A 19,263-nucleotide genomic window follows, 5' to 3' on the forward strand; every position below is an offset into this window, starting at 1 on the left:
ATAAACCCTTATAGTTTAATTTTTTAAGATGTATATTTCATTGCTATGGAGTATTAGAGACAAGTTGGTGTTTTGGTACTTTTAGTATTAGTCACGTTTCCTATACTGTGAAATCACACTCATTTAGGAATTGATGAGCAACCAAAATTTGTCATGATCAATCATGGTTTTTTTGCATAAGGGACTATACATTGCAGGCCTGAGACATAAGCATACTTTCACTCTGAACGCAACTCACTTTTGAAAGTGTCAGCATAAGACAGGATGTTTTTTTTCACACTGCCTTTTGACCAAGTTTGTTTGGTTACATGGGAACATACATCCGCAGTCACATCAATATCCCGAGACATGAGACATCCATAATGGACTGATAATTACAGTATAAAACTGTACTATCAAGCAGTTTACAGTAATGCTTTTTGAAATGCCTGCTAAACCAGTCTAGACCTGAGACTTCAAGAAATGACCAAAGGACAGCCTCCAGCACAAGTGAGTGCAGACTGTCTGCACCCCTAACCTGCTAGAGGATGAAAGCCACAGGTGTTGCTGTACCTTTCAGACAATCTGCAATGGCAGTTTTCATCCAAATAAACAATCCCCTCCTTGTTTACCAGATCTGTCCTTTATGCAAACATGACTACGTTCAGAGAGCTATGCAAAATTTCTTCCTAAATCAATTCACAGAGCTGTGGAAGAGAAAGGGGTTAAGAAATAAAAATAGCAAAGTGGTACGTAAGCCACCTCAGCCTCAATTCTCACACATTTTGCCAAACGCCCTGACTCCAGAAGCTCCACATATCCCGGTTTTTTTGAAAGAGAGGAGAAACAAAACTACACATGAAGAGACAGAGGGGACAGATATTGAGTGTTCTGAGAAGGAAGCAGATGTGTGTTAGCTAGAAAGTACTTTCCTTTATGCAAGTCTAAAGCAGAGTTATGTCATTCAGACACACAGCTTACTGTGAGACAGCACAGACTGTCATGCAAGTTTTGTGGCCCTTTTCCCTAGGGAGACATAAAAGAAAGAGGCCACAAGAAATGGTAGGAGAACCTTAGAGAAGCCTTAACAGAGGTTCAATTAATTTCCATCTCCACGTAGAAATTAAGAAAATTGCCATCAGCAAATATCACATTCCTCATTTGGAATAAGAATTCACAAAAAAGAAAGCAATTTAAAGTTCACCAACTTACAGGCACTCTATCATCCTTGCTCTCTTTCTTTATCAGGCAGGAATACAGAGCAAAATATTTTATTAACCTTTAGTGAAGCATATTTAACTATGACCTATTTGCACTAACAAAGAAATGACAATAAGAGCACGAAAATAAAATTAGCTTTTTTTTTTTTTTTTTTATAAAAGTGAAGCTACAGAATGAGCAGCAGTTAGTCTGAGGCATGCCAAAACGCAATAGGCTGACTGTAGACTGACTTGCAAAGTCAGAGCAGCTCTATGTACACATCTGCAGAGTGACTGTGCAAGTTTCAGCAACACAAATTCTTTGACCTGCTCAACGCTTGAGCCAAGACATCAGACATGTAAGAGCACATAAGATTTGGCATAAGTCTTAAGAACATAATAAAGCAGAATACATATTTCTCTTTAAAATAGTTAACGACATAACCACATACTTACCTAATACCATTCCTGTTAAGCCAAGCAGTCCCTACAAATTACTCTTCGCTGTGTATGGCCTCCCCAGCAAAGGAATGCAGCTGACTACGTGTTTGGTGCAATCATTCATTTCTGTGTGCATTTGACACACACAGTGTAAAAGCCATGAATGCTCACACTAACTCCCACCTCATACACAAAGACTGAAGCATACTGAAGAGGAAAGGGGAAAAGATCCAAATATCTAAACTTGTAATTTTTTATTTAACAAAAAAATGGAAGGGGAAAAGGAACAGTGGGGTAAACCCACAGTTGTTCAACACTTGCAGCTTTGAACCAACACAGTTCAGAGCAGTTTGGGGGAAGTTTCCAGAGGCACGGAAGGCATTTATTTGTTCAACTCATCACTCCTGTTTCATTTGTAAAACTGTGAAGCAGTATGACTATTTTATTCTAAGGCATCTGCTGTCTATCCATACAGAAAAGCATCAAGCATGTTTTCTTGAGGATTCATCATTTTAGAAGTAATTTCTTATACTGTAACACTGACAAATAAAACAGACTGTTCTTTCCCTGGGAGATATGACAGCCTACATCATTATTTGTATCCTCCTTGGACTATGATATTATACTACCACACCTTTCAGTTATCAGTGATGTCTCTCTTGTTTAAGATGCCCAGTAGTACTTTGTGTTTCTTAGGTCCAGCTGTATTACACAGATTGAAATTGCCAAGTGTCTGTATGGTATTTCATATTTAATACAGCTATTAATGAAGATTTAATTGAGGAAGCAATGTTTGACTATTATGGCAAGTAAAGATTAATATAATTTCCACTATCAAGTCTGAATAATTTAGCAAGTGATGTCATTTTTTCCCCAAACCAGATGCTTCTGAATCACTTGTTGAAAACCTAAGCCCAGCAGTGTATTTTTGCAGAGGTGACACCAGAATACCCTTAACATCCTCCTGCCCTCACTCTCTCTGCTTTGGGGACGCTTGAGAATTTGAAAAAGGCAGTATGCAGTAAGAAAGGATAGGCTGCCAGGTACAGAAATGCACTCTCTTCAAGTTCAGTGACTTGCTGGATTCAAATCTACAGAAAACGACTAAGAAAGTGGTGTATGTCTTCTTCTTGGCTAAAACATTCCAGAAACAAATCAAACGATCTTCTCTCCCTTGCCTGCCTCGCTGCTCGGTCAGGCCTCTTGCCACATTTTATCTTTACCAAAAAAATCATACAGTGTATGTTCTTTATGCATCCTTCCCTTCACTTCTTCCCTTCCCCCCCCAAAAAAAAAGTCTCGTAACAATATGCTTAATTACATACACTCACATGAATGTGAGTATTTGAAGAAAAGAACACCATCCCATGTTATATTATCTTTTGTTATTAAAAATAAAAAAAAAAGCAAGAGGAAACTCATGTAAGAGTGGAGCACACTAATCATGACAAGAGATGGAGACATACCAGTTGAGATTTAAAGGCCGCTAGTAACACTTTTTGTAGTAATTAGTGCAAGATAGTTAACCCATATAAACAAATATTTGATGGTAGATTTCAGTGACAAACAATTCACTTGATGACATTTACATATAAATACACATAAATAAAATCCTACGTAATTTAGGTTTGTAGTTAAGGAAAAATACGGTCTGAAATGAATTAAATGTTATTGTCTCTAGTTGGATCAGAGCTCTTCCTCTAACAACAACCAAGTATATGGGGTATAAAAAGCATAATAGTACAATTCTCAATTTAGTAAAGTACTACTCTATAAAACGGAATCATGAAAACAGCTCTTACATTTTAATGTAAAGTATAAAATTGTATATTTACATTTACATACACTTTACTGAACTACATCGGGTAGCTCACAGTAAAAAAAAAAAAGACATCCCTTTTTGAAAACCTTTCAAAAAATACATCAACTGCAGATATGATCAAAAGTTGCTAAGTTAGCAGCTGACACAACATCTGTAGTAAAAATATATTTTAGGAAAATACCTGGAAAATTCTAAACACCAATAAACACTTTAAAACTATCTTTAAAGTAAAAAAATGTAGCAAGAACCAGAAGAAGCTAGCTAGAATAATGGGAGCTATTGCATACTGCTCTTTAAGAGCCATGTAGCGACTTAGAACAGAAGCAGCAAATAGTATAGGAGTTATGTGGTGTAGCAGAGTGGAAACTGGAGGAAAATGGGAAGCCAGTTATCCAACTTCTCACTGTTTGTTACCATTTTCAGTGGGAGAACGATAAAAAAAAAAAAAAAGAAGGATGAGAGAATCCTTCTCACTAAGCATATCCTCTGTCAAAGGCTAGAACAAATTTGTAGAAGTAACCCAAATTTGAAAGCCTTGGACCACATACTTAAAAACATTTACCGTATGTACTTACAGTTCAGTGGACAAGAGATTGGATCATTACACTACAAGTTGCAGGTTAACTTCAGGAGTTAACACTATTTTGCAATATGAAGTGCTTTTTTAATATATATATATCTATATAATATATAGATATTTGTAAAATACATGTGCAGATTTGATAGAACAACCTGTGGAAATAGCTTTCTTGAGTCTTTTTCTTCCATTAACAGATCTTTATCTCCTACACAAGGAGTTTCAGGATTCAACAAGGATTTCTACAATATGATCAAGCTCGTTAAGATCAGATTTACAATTAGAGCTAGAAGTTGTAGTTGTTGGAGAGGGAAATGGTTCTAGCCCATCACAGTGTCCCATTTTTGTGTTGCTCATCATGCCTGTTAACATAGTATCAAGATCATAGTAAGAATTGTCAACTTCTGAAAACAGGTCTTCAACTGAATTAGGACTTTTGTTCTCCAGCGTCTCAAATATTTGATCTAGTGATTTTTGAAAATTTCCTTTATTTTCTTGTGAATTCTCCATTTCCCACACATTACTTTGCAGGTTTCTTAGAGCTTGCACTGAAGAAGCTGTTGACATAGTTTCTGAACTATCATGTGCCTGGTCACCCTCAAAGTCTTTACTGAAAGTACTGTAACCTGGAACATGCTTTCCCTCAGCTTGCTCCCTAGATGAGCGACAGAGGATATCTGTTGAAACAAGACGATCCACGGATGCCTGGCCTGTATTCTGCATATTTATCATCTGCCAAGTCCCATCTTGGGTCATTTCCTCTTGGATCTGGCGTACCGTGTTGGCTATAAGCACCGAACGACAAAGGTTAGGTTCGACCAGCATGTGACACAGCTGAAGTTTAACCAAGGACATATCTAACAGTGACTGTCGCTGAAGATTATATGAAGGAATAGCCTTAATACCAGCCAGAGTTCCTTCAATATCTTCTTCGCCATCAAAACATTTTCTTTTTAGTCCTCGCATAAACATTGTGTCCTGTTAAAAAAAAATAAAATAAAATATTGTACAACATAAACGCTCAACAGACAGAAAAACAAAAGACTAAAAATGTAAACCAAAACAGAAAAACTAAACAGCAAATTCTTGGAAGATAAAAACATCAGAATTATCATACCAGGTTATAGAATGGCCATTGTGGTACAACAGGGGTCAGGAACACATGGACAGGGTCCCAAAGACGACACTCAGGAACCAGGAGTGAGCAGGTCCATGAGTCATGGCTTCGCAGAGAGGCACCCGAGAGAGGCACGGGCTCCCAGCTCCTGGTTCCCATTAAATGCCAAACTTGATGGAAGTCAGGAGCCGCTGCTTCGCACAGAGGCGACCATCTCAACAGCTGTATTTCACCTACTGGAGAGGCAGTTTCTCCTCGCTCCTCCTGAGTTTCTACTGGCATGCTTAACCTCTAATTTTGGAAATAAAAATACAACCTAGCACACCATCTTTTAAATATATGACCCCTGTGGAAAACCAATATGCCTAATGTAGTAACAAAAAGAAGAAAGATATATCTCACAGACAGTGTACTGGAAAAGGTTTAGTCACTTGGGGTGTAACACATTCAGTTCATATAACTCAAGCATTCCTTCATGTGCCCTCACTCAAGTGAGTAAATGAACAGCTCAGTTACAATATCAATTGTGCAATTCCAATAAGGACAGACTCATCTCTGTATGGGCTTCTGTACTTCTTTCCCAGCTGACTATTAAAAAGCAAAACTTGCATTCTTACTTTATGTTCACTAGCTAAAATAACTGGAGCACATGCAGGCTTCTGATTATTTCCACCTAAAAAAATCACCTGTAGAATTAATCCAGGTATGAATTTCAAGCAGCAGCTTCCAGATTGTCATCTGAACCGTGCTGGCTTTTATAGCAGGCTCCATGCAAGTGAAGCACTACGGCTGACCTCTTTAAATACAAAGTAACTGTTTGTAAATGCAATAGACGTCACTTCACATAGTCTTACAAAAGTTGGGATGCAAAAGAAAGCCGGCACCTAATCTTCACATTTATGCACCTTCATTATGTCCCTTTCAAGTCTTCTGTCCTCAGAATTCTTTACATAACATTTTGGGAATTTTATACACAGTGATTCAAATAGAATAACATTTTTCAGCTCAAAGCTGGTAAGACCAAACTGCTATTGCTGCTGTGTGATTTATTCTGCTTCTCTTGGTAAAGCCTAATCTCTACCTTGATTTCTGGTAGCTACAGAACGGGCTACATGTTCTCAGAGAGATCTCTTTCAGCTTTTTCAGTCTCAGTAAAAATGCACCCAAGTGAGATGGAACATATGAACTCTGCCTTAAGGTCTTACTTAATGAACTTCTAAAAAGCTATATACGGACTACCAGTATATTAAATGCTTTTGAAGTCTCATTCTAAAGTTTTCTCCTGTAACTCAACGTATCTGTATTATTTCCAATCAAAAAACAAAACAAAACAAAAACCAACCCAAGTTCCTACTTGATAGTGCCTTTCCCAGACCGTTAGGCATTAAAACTTTGTATCTGGTTATATCCTGTATTATTTTTTATGTAATGTTGTATTTACAATGTTTACACATACACACCCTAAGTGAAACAACCTCTAGGAAACACCTTTTGTGCCTAATGATCACACAGGGTTGGTTATGTCATCAGACTTTACATGTTCCACAGAGTTTCAAATTTCTTTTTATTTCAACTTCTTTTCTTGTAAAAGAATAATAAAACTGTAATCGAATGTTAAGCTGATTTTTAACCATCTACTGTTTGACAATTAAATACCTTCTAAGGCACACCTACGGAATAACTGAATGTAGTGTAGAACTTGGAAACATCAGTACATCACACATGCAAGCTGGTAGAAGACCAACAAAAAACCAACAAAATTTATTCTTAAGCATTTCACACAATTCACTGGAATTTTCAATCACTTTTCCCATTATAATATTTACTTCTAATAGGTATCTTACAGCATAAAAAAAAAAGCAGTTCTTCATCACCTTGTTTCTGAATCTGCTCAAAACTAGGAGATTTCTATTTCATGTAAGGAGAAAAAGCTACATACCAGTAATTGTGCTTGATGTAGTCCTTCCTCTTCTCCCATGCTACTGAGCAAGAGTCCATACAGTAACAGTTAGGGCAGCACCTACCAAGTACCAGGAAGCAAGGCATCAGGCAAGTACAGGAGATGCACAGCAAAACCATTTCCCACTTCAAAAACATACACAGCTCTACTTTTTCAATTGCTTCAGCATCTCTATCCTCAGCACTCCTGTGACACTATAAAACCCGATTTACAACTGAAACACAAAGGTGATTTGCTGAACAATATGCACAGAATCTGTGACAGGAGAAGGAAACTGCCAATTTAAGTCCAAGTCCTGGGCTATTACACTGACCTTTGGACCAGCCTCCCCCTTATCCCTGTGCCTTTGCCATTTAAAGCAAACAAAATCTTTAGCCATCATCTGAAGAGCATAAACGTGTAGCAAGGCATAGTGAAAGCAAGTATATCACAAAGGTGTGCAGTTTTCGCCTCTGTCGTATAGAACCACACATCTCCATAGCATCTACAGGAAAGGAGTGTGCACGCACAAGTGTAAAACTGAAAGAGCAAAGGTGGGGAGGATTTTCCTTTAGCAGCAGCACAGAAACCTCATGACTAAGATTTTCTTCACAAGATGACAAAAATGAAAGTAATGACAGAAATTGTTTTAGCTAGGAAGGCTGAGTTTTCAAAACACATTCGAAGCAAAACAAAATTGAATATACCAAACACAGCTATCAAATACATGCAACAATTCCTTTAACAACTAAAGCAAAAAAAAAAAAAAAAAAAAAAAGCCATTTTAATGGGCTGCAAATGCCTTATAGGAAAAAAACATGAATACAATTCTGCTACTGTTCTAGACATGTCTGACTGTACAAGTCAGTTCAGAGTCTGCAACTGAAGTTGACCTAGAAAATAAGTAAGTTAACTGGATGCATATGTACACCTTTGTTTTCTGCTGTGGCTGGTAATTAAAATTGTTGAAAAAGCACTTGTTTTTGAAACTGGGGAGAAGGGAAGAGATAGTTGACAAAGGTCTTTCTTTTCATTTTATTTATTTATTTTGGGGGGGGGGGGGGGGGGCAGAAAGCCATTTGTTTTTCTCCAGAGGCTGCATATTAAAATACTGCATTAAAAAAGCCACCTCAAATCTTTTGACACAACCCCAAAATATTACTAAAGTAACTAAAGCACTGTCACATCACAAAAACTATCTCAGCCAACTCATTCTCTCACAGACTGAGCTAACAGCAGGTTCGAGAGGGGGCGGTGAGGCACCTGAACTACAGCTCCAGTGAGACATCACAGCACCTAGTCAGTATTCCTCATTTCTATCAATCACCTCATAATGCTACAGAAATTCCGAAGCTTTTGCTCCCTGGATATATCCTCAGCCCGTTCTGTAAATGAAATGCAGGCTCTCCACACAGCAACCCATTTGAATCTCTGAACAGATGCCTTGGGTAAGCGACAAGGACAAAGCTTTTTCCATACAAAATAAATAAAAATGCAACTGCAGGTAGAGATGATACAGTCACGAGAATAATAAATGAAAAGATTTTCTAGTGCTATTTTGAATATTAGACAGTTTTAGAGGAAGAGAATATGGCCGTTTGCCTCCTGGAATGATATGGGAGAGGTCCCTTGATGAGAACACCTGGAGAAAAACCGCTGTCACATCCACAAATGAAAGAACACAGGGGATGTTGGCAGATCAGTCCAGCCTATGACTTTAGCACACTAAAGAAGGACAGAGTTTTCCCATGCAATGTGTTAGTGCGTAAGACCTGCTACATGTGATTCTAGGTTCTTGCCTACAGCAATAAACAAACCACACAGACCTCTGTTAGCATAAATGCACTGAAAAATTTGTCCATCATAGCAACTATTTCTTCAGATTCTCTTCCCTGTCCAGTCAGCGTGCCTCAGAACCTAAGTTCTTAGTAAATTTTTAACCTTAATAGCCACAATCAAATTCAATTAAAACCTTGCAAATAAAAAGCCACCCCCTGACTTTTTTGCACCGTCTCCAACAAGTACTCATCTCAGGAGAATGCTAACCTTAAAATCGAATTAATTAAAATGCTAAGTATGCTTCTCAATTGATTTACATATTAATGTACTCAAAAAGGTATCAGCTGTTACATAAAACCTCCTGGTACATGCCCACAGGATCGCTGCTGCTCTGGATGCAAGGTGTTCCAAGTCCCCCCACTACTTTCAGGCAGGATTTGCTTCTGTTCAATCAGCAATATCTGGACTGGCTGTATCCTATCATCTCCCTTCTGCTGCTGCTACCTCACAAGCCCAAACCTACTGTGCCAAAACCTTAACTGTTGTTTGAAACAGCTGTAGGAAAGAAGTTGTCAAGGAGACAATGGCTATTTGTAGGATAACTAAGCATGAAAAAAGGGGGAGCTGCGTGGCTTTTTGTTTGTTGGAATAGTAGTGCAGGAAGCACAGTGCTATGTCATTCACAAAAAATGTTGCTTTTGAGTTTGTGACAAACTCCCAGCCTGCTTTACAAATAAGGTGCTTGAAACCTGATCCAATTCTTGCTGGAGCATCAGCTTACACATTCCAGAACCACATTCAGATGGAGGTGGTAACACCCCGCAAAAGACATACCGGCTGCTTCAGAACAAGGCTGCTTCAGAACAAGGCGTTTTCTAACAGTGGAGCTAACAGAGAAGAAAGAGATTTTGGCATCGTTCACTTTTAGGAGGAAGCAGACATAACACGCATAAACCTGAAGCTGGAAAGGCAGCGACTCCCTTTCGGGCACGGTGTGCCCGGATCCAGGGTGGGCTCCTAGGACGGGGGACACCCCGACGGGCCCGAGACAAAGGCAGGAGGGAGGCGTCGGGGCCGGGTGCCCCTAGGGCAGCACGCGAGGGCCGCGGGAAGGGAGCCAGGGCAGCGGGGACGGGAAGGCGGCGGCGGAGGCGTGCCCGGGGCGGGGAGCGAGCACGGGCGCACGCAGGCAAGGGAGGGAGCGCGGCGGGGGCCGAGGCGGGGCCGAGCATCGGTGCGTGCGCTCGGGGGGAGCCAGGGGAGGGCCCGAGGAACCGCACGACGGCGGGAGGGCGGCGTAGGAAGGAAAAGGGCCGGGGAGGAGGCGGCCCCGACGGGGAAGGCCCTCGGGAGCTCTCGCCCGCCTCCCGAGGAACCGCGTGCGCGGCGGCCAACGGGCGGCCGTTTCTCGGCGTCCCGCGCTCCCGGCGAACCGCCCGCCGCCATTTTGGATTCGCTCCCTCCTCCGCGGGCTCCGCCAGCTCCGATTTCCCCCCCGCGTAAAGTCCCGGGAAACAGAGAGCAGGCGGTGCCGCGACCCGCACCCCGCTCGGCTTTCTCCACTCACCACTCTACCGCCGTCGCCTCCCAGCGCAGGAGCCCGGCTCCCGCCTCGGCGCTCACTCCGCGCTTGAGGGAAGGGGCGTGGCCAACCGTAGCGCCCGGCCCCGCCTCCCTCACCCGCCATCTTATTGTCAAAGCCCACAAAGGATCTCGCTCCCCGCCCTGCCGCTGGGGGCGGGGCTTCGGCATCGGGCCACGCCCACAAGGCAGCCGCAGGTCCCTATTGGCTACCGCCGAATCGCGCAGACGGCGCTCGCCTTTCCGATTGGTCGCGCCGTCTCCGCGGCACCCAGCCGGTCCCGCCCCTCAGGCGCCGCGCACGGGAGACTGCACAGTTGCCGTAGCGCCGGGCCCTTCCCCTCGCCTGTGAGAGGCTGGGAGGCGGGGGCTGAGGCGGAGCCCCCATTTCAAACGGCAGCCGAAGCCCCGCGGCGCGGCTGGGCTCCCGGCCACGGGCTCCGGCGGGAACAGGTTGGGACCTGGCCCGGCGGCAGCCCGCGGGGCCCTCACTCTGGGAGGAGCTCCATCCCCGGGCTGCGCCGCCCCCGCCGGGCCGAGCCGCTGCGCGCCGCGCCGCGCCGCCGCTTCCCTCAGGGCCGAGAGTCCGCGACGCCTCCCGCCCCCGCAGCCCGCGGGGTGCCAGGCCTCGTGACTCCATTAGCAAGGCCTGTGGCATTTCCTGTCTGAGCGTCGCAGGCGGAGGACAGGCAGGCCGCTTCCCTCGGGCGGGGAAGGGATGGAGCCCGGTGCCCCGGCAGCTCCGACCTTCGTCTGGAGCGAACGGCCCGACGCTTTGGACGTCTCTCGCGCTGGCTGGGTGCTGCGGCACATCTGCAAGCGTTTAGCTGGCCCCAGCGTTCGGCCCTGTCAGCAGCCAGGAGGGGGGAGTGAGTTCGTTCCGGCTCCAGCTGCTTGGCACCGGCGACTGCGGCCGAAGGTTGGGCGACAAAAAGCTCTGAGGCCCCGGGGAGAGAGGAGAAATGGGGAGAAAGAGAAGGCTTGGCAGCAGGGGGAAGCAGAAAGTGGGCCTGGGAGTGAGTCGGTAGGGAGGGCTGTGAAACAGCGGAGAGCTGCAACTCGGTAGGAGAAAGCAGGAGAAAATAGTGCTTGTACAAGCAATTTCACTCCTGGGATGAGATATTTTAGAAAGTGCATTATCTCCTCATGTTTTTTATGGTTTCTCAGTCGGCACATAATGACATCACGATGCAAATGCACATGTAAAGACTTTGAAAGAACAATACAGAAAAGAGGAGATGCTCTCCATCTCAACACTGATTTTTTCTAGATCAGCTGCGATGAATTCAGTACGTAATCTCAGATAAAGTCCTGCACAAACCCTCAAGCATTTCTGTTGTTCCCTGCAGGGTCTCTGCCATAGAAAAGTGTGGTGGTACTGCTTGGAATGGTGATAGCATCACCTCCATATCCCCTCTTATCTTTTTTCCTCTTTTAGCTACAATGAAAGGATCTCAGTTTTTCCCCAAATAAATTCTCCAGTGAAACAAAGGAAAAACCAATGAAATAAGAGGATAGCTGATAGATTAAAAGGTCTGTGTTGTTTGAAAAGGAGAACTATGGAAAGGTTCTCAGTGCTTTCTTTGAAAAGCTGAGAAAACTTCTGCACCTTAGTTAAGATATGACAAGATTTGATTACTCTCAGGAGAAAACAACTCTTGCATCTCACATATGTGAAACATAACTTGACAAGTCAGAAGGGAAATATCTGGACAAACCGATGCAAAACAATACAGACCGAAGTATTTACTAGAAAGCAGACAATCTCTGATAGTACTAAGATAGTATTATAAAGAAAATAATTGAATTGTAACCACAGTGTGATAAAGATATCAGTTTTTAGCAACATGCTGATGTTCTCTATCCACCTACTGGTTTGAATAAACGAAATGTTAATGCCAGAGTTAAAAAGAGCAAGTGATAAATGCTAGTTGAGAAAGCTGTGTCAGCACATGAAACCTTAGTAAGTAAGGTAGTCTGCAAGCAAAAGCAGAACTGGTGCATAGCAGTCAGAGACAAAGCACAGAGCAAAACTGGGAATAAATGTCTTCTGAACAATCTGATCAAGAAGCTGAAATGAAGACAGGAACTGCTTTGAAATGGCAGGTGACAAAAAGCAAAAGGTATTCAGAGCTGCTGGAGTAATGTGAGAGCTTACACCTGGTGAGACACTGGTGAACTGCTTGCTGATGTAATGACTACCATGTATGACAGGAGAAAATGATGCAAACCAGCTCAGCACATCTCTCATAGGAAAGTGGATCAGCGCTGGCAGAAACTTCAGAATGGTAGACCTGAGGAAATTTAGAAGCCCTGGCAGCCCTCTGAAAGTGTAACCACATAGTGGGCTTCACTGTGGCCTCGCTGAGCTGGACCATGATACAGGTTCATCTTTAGGATGCCGCCCTGACCCCCATTCCTCGGCTTGGCACACAGATGCAGGACAGACCCGGCTTCAGTCCGCATGAGCCACACGTGCACACCGGCTGTGCCCATGCCATTGCTCAGCGGCTGCTGGAGCCTTGCTGGCAGCCGGCCCTGGCTGTCCCCAGCCCTCTGCTCCAGCAGACGGCCAGCTCTCCCAGGGCCTCCTTCCCTGGCACTGCCTGGTACCGGCTGCGTGAGCTGCGTGCCGTGCTGCTCTGCAGGCAGCCGCTAACCCTCCCAGCCCCCTTCCGTGTTGGGCTGCGCTTTATGCCTTCGGAGCTTTGCTGCTCCTTTCGCAGAGCCCCTGCTGGGCTGGCCAGACTTTCACACATCAGCGGTGACGGGAAGGCTGCTGTAGAGTTGGACAGTGTTTATAAAACCGCAGGAATTAATAGGAACTCAATGGCTGAGAGCAGGGCTGAAACTGTGTTTTTAAAGACCAAAAAAAAAAAAAGAAAAAAAGAAAAAAAAAAAGAAAAAAGTGTAATTTCCAGTTTATTTGTACGGCCTTGAGCTTTGCAAAGGATCTCAGACCGTGACATTTCCACATTGCAAATGATTCTAAAAAATCTGGTTTTTTTTTATAGTTTTAAAGGGTCAGTGCTGTTACTACTTATGTAGGTGAACCTGCCTTAGCAGGGGTTGGACTAAATGATCTCCTTCCCTTCTAACCCCTGCAATTCTGTGACTGTGAACAAGAGACAGAAATCCATGCAGAATGAAGTTCCTCACTTCTGTTGGGTCACCGTGCTGGTATGATTTCCAGCCCACAGAAAGGTCTTTCCAAGAGAGTGTTTCATCTGCACTGACAGGCACTGTCTCTGTCTGAGTGTTTGTATGGGGCTTACTTCCGTGTTTCTCAACCAGTGGGTTGCATGCCTGCAGATAAAGAGGTTAGGAAAGTCAGTCATGAGGTTGCTTAAGCTTTGAAGCAAATAGTTTAAGAGAGATAGGAGTGAGCCCTGTCCCGGGCCCAAAACTGTGACGACAATGAAGCATTTTCCACTACCCTGCTGTGTGGCTGCAGCATTTTCTGTCTCTCCTTCTAGGGCCCTGGGGGCCAGCAAGCTGGGTGAGGAGAGCTGGAAAATGTGTGCTTGCACTGCCGGTGCTGGGTGCCAAGCAGACATGAGTCAGCCTTGAGCTGGAAGCTGTGCAGCTGTCGTCAGTGCAGCGCTGCTGCTGAGCCCTGTCGGGAGGCAAGGTGTGTGCATCCAGCTCTGTGCTGCACCAGCATGACCCTGTGCGGTTGGGGAAGAGTTTGGGCTGTGATTCAAAACTGGGACAAAGCTTGCTTGCCTCTGCCTGCCAAAGACAACGTGGACGTGCTCTGAGTCTGTGTTGTTTCATTAATAAATGTTTGATTAAAGCTTGTAAGTTACGTGTGTCTTTCTTTAATTTGGCTCAGGAGTAGGGCAGGAGGCCCGCCTGTAATGTACAGTTTCCTTTAAGCCCAACCTGGCAAATTCTGACTACCTTTGAAATAAGCAGCGTTGTGAAACAGTCCTGAGTGCTTCTGCAGACAAGTACATTCCTGCAGCAGAGCGGAGCCTAGAACTCTGGGAGCAGATGGAAGAAAGGCTAAGGAAGATAATTAAATGTGGCTGTTCCCCAAGAAGTAAGCCTGTTGTAGCAGCTCAGCTGAGCCCTGTAAGCCAGATACAGGCTACAGCCGCACTTTGTGCAGTCTGCAGTCACAGCACACCTCATTTGGTACACTCATAAAATCGTCTCAATTGGAAGGAACCTTTAAAGGCGGTCTGATCCAACTCCCCTGCAATAACAGGGACACCTACAGCTCAATCAGGTGTTCAGAGCCCTGTCCAACCTGACCTCAAATGTCTAAAGTGTCTGTTTCCTTCCTTCTTATAGACTTCCTTTAGATACTGAAAGGCTGAGAAGGTCTAAGAGAAAGTGTTTTCATGTTACTGTTGTGTGTTACTGTGTGGAACACAAAATGTGGCCAGAAGTTCTCCTCAGCCTTCAGTAAAGTCTTTGTCACTGCCCTGAGCCTAGAGAGCTGTTACCTCTGTCTGTAGTAGGGGGGTGAACAAGGAATGGGGGCATCCAGTGTCTGTGGAACAAACATGAAGTTTGGAGTGAGTGAGTGAGGAGGAAGAGGAGAATATATCTGAACTGTGCATTGATGGGCTAAATGTAACTTAATGTCGGGTGATAGTGACCCTGGCATCAAGTGTTTGTGGTTTAGAAAATGAACATAGCAGTCAAAGCACTCATCGCATCAACTATTACATGCACCAGCCAATAGGTACTTCACCAGGGCAGCTTTGGCTGTGTTGGCTCAGCTTTTGAACAACTGAGGAGCTGTAGCAGACAGGTGATGGGAGGGAGGGTGTGTGGCTGTCAGCATGAGCTGTGGGCGAAGCAAATCCATTCCTAGGTAGAAATTTGTCTGCCTCAGGCCACCAGCCTCAGGCCTTAGGTTCTAATCTGTCTACAAGAAGGCCAGGAGCATTAGGGCTGACATGAGCTAAGAAATGAGCAGAGAATGAGATAAAAAGAACTTTAGCAGGCTCTGTTAGGATAGAACAAAGGGAAATGATTTCAAACTGAAAGAGGGCAGATTTAGACTGGGTATAAGGAAAAGGTTTTTTATTACTGTAAGAGTGCTGAGGCACTGGCATGGGTTGCTCATAGAGGTGGTGTATGGCCTGTCCCAGAAGCTACTCAAAGTCAGGCTGGATGGGGCTTAGGTGTCTCTGTTCAGTGCAGAGGAGCCAGATTAGATGGCCTTTTAAGGTCCCTTCCAACTCAAATCATTCTGATTCTCTGATCTAAGAAACCCTATGTGCTAAAACCTCCACGACTGTTATCAGCTAATAGCTCTCTGGAACTGATAACAAATTGTTAAGAAGATGTATTAATATGTTCTGACTGCAGGAAATGAAATATAGAGGAAACAGGAGAAAGAAAAACTGTTAGGCTTGTACTAATCCACAGACTGTTAGCCTGCCTTTCTAACATGGTCATATTGGAGTTGAGAGCTCTTCACAGAAAACCGTAGAAGTTAGTAGCCATAAGTTTCCTCTGCTGATCAAAAAGACGAGAAAGATGGAGTGCCTTCATATTGCATTACTTGTCGCTGGTCCTCAGCCACCAAGACGTCACAAAATAAAAATAAGTGTCTTCATCAAGATTTGCATCTGTCAGCTGGTTCAGAGGAAGTGATTTCAGCAGTGGGTGGTATGCAAAACTACACAAGCTGAAGGAACTACAGACTGAGATGTTCCAGCCATAAAACACAAGTAATGCATATTGTATGCAGGGGACAGCAATACTACGTGCTGCATGTTGGTGGTAGAATATTTGCACTAGGAACAAAACACAGATGATAAAAGTTTTCAAAAAAAGAGACTTTTAAGGTGATATCTAGCAAGGTAGCACTACTGTGATAGAAATCTTCATGGCAAAGCTCAGTGCTTTGTATCAAACAGCAGAAGTCTCCAAGTTACGCAGTAGCAGTCAGCAAAAATGGATTTTAAAGTGCTGAATGCTGTTTGGGGTTTTATTTTAAGGCTTTTGAGCCCCCTTCTGGATTATCATGGCAGTTCTGCTCCATGTCTTTGAGGGGCAAGATTGTTTTGTTGTTGCAAACAGCAAGTAGGTGTGCTCCTCTCATAACTGGAGCAGCACACCTATTTGCTTTGTAACAGGGGTTTTATTTTAAACATGCATTTTGGAAATTTGAATTACATGTTGTCTGGTGCTGCCTAAAATATGTTCCATATCTAAGCATAAATACCGTGGGGTATGACTGTTGCTATAGTAACTAAGCATCTACAATTAAATAGCACCCCAAGCTCATAAAACATGTGCAGCCTGTCACTACACAAGGTATTGCTGTCTTTGCAGCAGGCTAAGTACCGTATTTTCTTCTTGGAGTTAGTCTGATACTGATGATGTGTTTGTACGGTGCATATGAAGATCTTTTCTTCTTCACTAGCTCTACCTTCCTTTGAAAACTGCAGCTACTGTAGGAACAAAATAGCCTGAAGCAGTTGCAAGCTGAAGAAGTTAATGAATAATTCCTTTTTCAGATATCCTTGAACATACGTTAGAGGATGGCTTTCAGATCCTTCAGGTCAGATTTGAGGCTTGCACCTTTGCAGTTCTGCATCTTTTGATATGGCAGCATTATTCTCTTGGAATCAGCCTTTTGGGAGGCGTTGTGCTCTTGTGAGAATTCGTGTCCCTGAAAATTACAATGACAACAGGAAACCAATTTCTGCAGTACTGGCAAACTGGAGAGTTATAATTGAAGAGCATGGGTAGAACTAACAGAACTTTTTAGAATATTTAGCTCAGTTTGCCTTGTAGTTTTGTGGCACTGGGCATAGTTCTGCTAGATGGGACCCCAATAACAACCATTAACAGCAGTTATAGTCTGACATTTTCCAAAACAGACATAGATTTTCCTCTGGCCAACCGCTACTAAGGAGAGTAGAACTCTTGAGGTAAGAGAGCTGTGGATAAGCTGGTACAGAAGTAGTGCTTTATCTGCAAGTTAAATTGACCCTTCCCTGACTGGCAGAGTAAATGAAGGCTGTGATACATGCTCAGATTGTTTCCCAGTTTTGCTTTATAGTCTGAATTGATAGGTTAAACTGTAAAACATTCTGTATCCACAAATTATTGCCAGTGTTGATTTGATGGTGGCTTATCTGAATTACAGTTTGTAAGAAAAAATACATCTTAAATTAAATACGAAGATAACAATTATAATTTAGAAAGGGTATCCAAAGATGAACATAAAATGTACACGATCTCATGAACTAGGGCATGGAAAGTCATATTTAAAATGTAGTTTTTTAGCTTTTTTTTTTTCTTTCCTAAGAGAATGCTTGTGAATGCCTGTCTGACTTATCTGGTTAAAGGGTTAACTTAATTAGAGGCAGGAGCATGAACACAGATAAGAGGCTGTGAGTGAGTCTCTTTCTCTGCTCTGGGTCCTGTGCCTTGATGGGAATGACAGCTCTGACTTCTGTAGCAATAAAGGAACGTTAACTCACGTCTCCTGCTGCTCTATCAGTAGCCAGTGACAGCCTAGCAATCATTTCAAAATGTCTTAGGTTAACAGAGTAATACATGTTTAATTGGCCTTACTTAATGTGACTAACAAACAGCTCCGAGTGCCAGTCGATGTGCAATAAAGGCACAGGAGCTGCGCGGAGCAGCAGTGCAGGGCAATGCACAGCAGTGCGGTAGGCACAGAGACACAGGAGCTCCTGAGGCTTTGCTCACAGCATGCTGTGTGTGCAGGTACTGCAGCAGCTGGCTCAGCTGGGTGCAGATTTCCCTCTGTCCTTAACATCCTCTCCATGGGCAGAGCCTGGCAAGCCTTATCACCCTCTGTTTTTTATTGTTTGACACAAGGAAGTTGGCTCTGTTCTTTTCTTTGCATGATATTTCTTGTTTTCACTTCTGTTTTCTGCTTCTCCTTTTTCTTTCTGTACATAGCCACCATTTGAATATGGATTTGTGTTTCTGCCATAGCTGGGTGAGCACCATGACCCTTTCTTTTTTTCTTTCACTCTGAAGTTCACCACGGCCAGCAGGGCAAATAGGTGAGAGCGTGGTGCCCTCTGGTGCCTGCAGTGAGCTCCTGGAGAAACAGCAGCTGGTGCGTCGAAAGGATGTGGGTTTGAATGCAACAAACCTGGCCGGAATAATAAAAAACGGAACTATAGAAAAGAGAATTAAATCTCGGTGTCATTTCTGAAATCAGAAGCTCCTGCTGCGTGGTTCGTAGTAGAGCAGTAGGCTCATGATCTGGAGTTGACTGATGTGTTGATTGTTGGAGTACGTTGGGTATAGAAGCTTCATGTTAGCCAGTTTGACCCATGATGATGAAACAATGACAAGTCAGGATTATACATTAACATGGCTTTATGTTACAATGGATACGTCCAAGCTATATTTCTACATCAAAAAGTTGTCCTCCAAATCCAGGTGGTTTAAAATTGATATGAAATGGAAAGCCAGGCCAGAAAAAAACCCCTTCAGATTTGCATTCAATTCATGGTAGGAATGCTGATTTCATACATTTGATTTAACTTTGTGTTGATTTATTTTTAATGGTTTTTGGTATCTCCAGAGAAAACAATGCTTTTATGGGATTTTTGCTTGTACGGTGTCAATTCTCGGCTTGGAATTTGACTAAGAGGTTCTAGTATCTGAAACTGAAAGGCAAGAAAACAAAGAGACAAAGATTTACTACAGTTTCTAGCTTTTAGTGAAGGAGGAGTATTTCTGGCTGGAAGAGTGAGTGACTTGTCCCCCAGTGAAGCAGACAGGGCCCACAGCTCTCCTCAGAGCAGGTGGTGATGTAAGATCACACATCTTCTGCTTTTCTGGAGCACTGAAGTTAACCTGCTGCCCCTT

The 19,263-nt window shown here is 43.5% G+C and overlaps 1 protein-coding gene across 4 annotated transcripts; it reads right to left on the minus strand.

The window, feature by feature from the left end:
* Nucleotides 1-1,237: 1,237 nt before the first annotated feature.
* Nucleotides 1,238-10,552, minus strand: LOC128086254 (cell division cycle-associated protein 4-like). 4 transcript variants are annotated; one of them, XM_052694625.1, is made up of 5 exons: nt 10,421-10,539; nt 9,688-9,740; nt 7,075-7,155; nt 5,136-5,426; nt 1,238-4,996 (listed from the first exon to the last, which is right to left on the minus strand). In XM_052694625.1, the coding sequence occupies exons 3-5, from the start codon at nt 7,111-7,113 to the stop codon at nt 4,241-4,243; spliced, it is 1,086 nt and encodes a 361-aa protein (XP_052550585.1). In that variant the 5' UTR covers nt 7,114-7,155; nt 9,688-9,740; nt 10,421-10,539; the 3' UTR covers nt 1,238-4,240. The 4 variants fall into 4 exon arrangements, with proteins under 4 accessions (XP_052550585.1, XP_052550584.1, XP_052550587.1 ...); XM_052694624.1 differs by lacking the exon at nt 9,688-9,740 and having other exon boundaries at nt 10,421-10,552; XM_052694627.1 differs by lacking the exon at nt 5,136-5,426 and having other exon boundaries at nt 10,421-10,527.
* Nucleotides 10,553-19,263: the final 8,711 nt, after the last annotated feature.

The sequence above is a fragment of the Tympanuchus pallidicinctus genome, unplaced genomic scaffold (genome assembly GCF_026119805.1).
Source record: "Tympanuchus pallidicinctus isolate F22 unplaced genomic scaffold, pur_lepc_1.0 scaffold3, whole genome shotgun sequence".
Classification (NCBI taxonomy): domain Eukaryota; kingdom Metazoa; phylum Chordata; class Aves; order Galliformes; family Phasianidae; genus Tympanuchus; species Tympanuchus pallidicinctus.

Excerpts from the sequence above, each read along its gene's own strand:
- LOC128086254 (XM_052694624.1), bottom strand. The coding sequence starts at position 7,113 with ATGGGAGAAGAGGAAGGACTACATCAAGCACAATTACTG. Across the intron at positions 5,427-7,074 it reads TACATCAAGCACAATTACTG|AGGTTAAGCATGCCAGTAGA; the intron begins GTATGTAGCTTT and ends TTCCAAAATTAG. Across the intron at positions 4,997-5,135 it reads AATGGCCATTCTATAACCTG|GACACAATGTTTATGCGAGG; the intron begins GTATGATAATTC and ends TTTTTTTAACAG.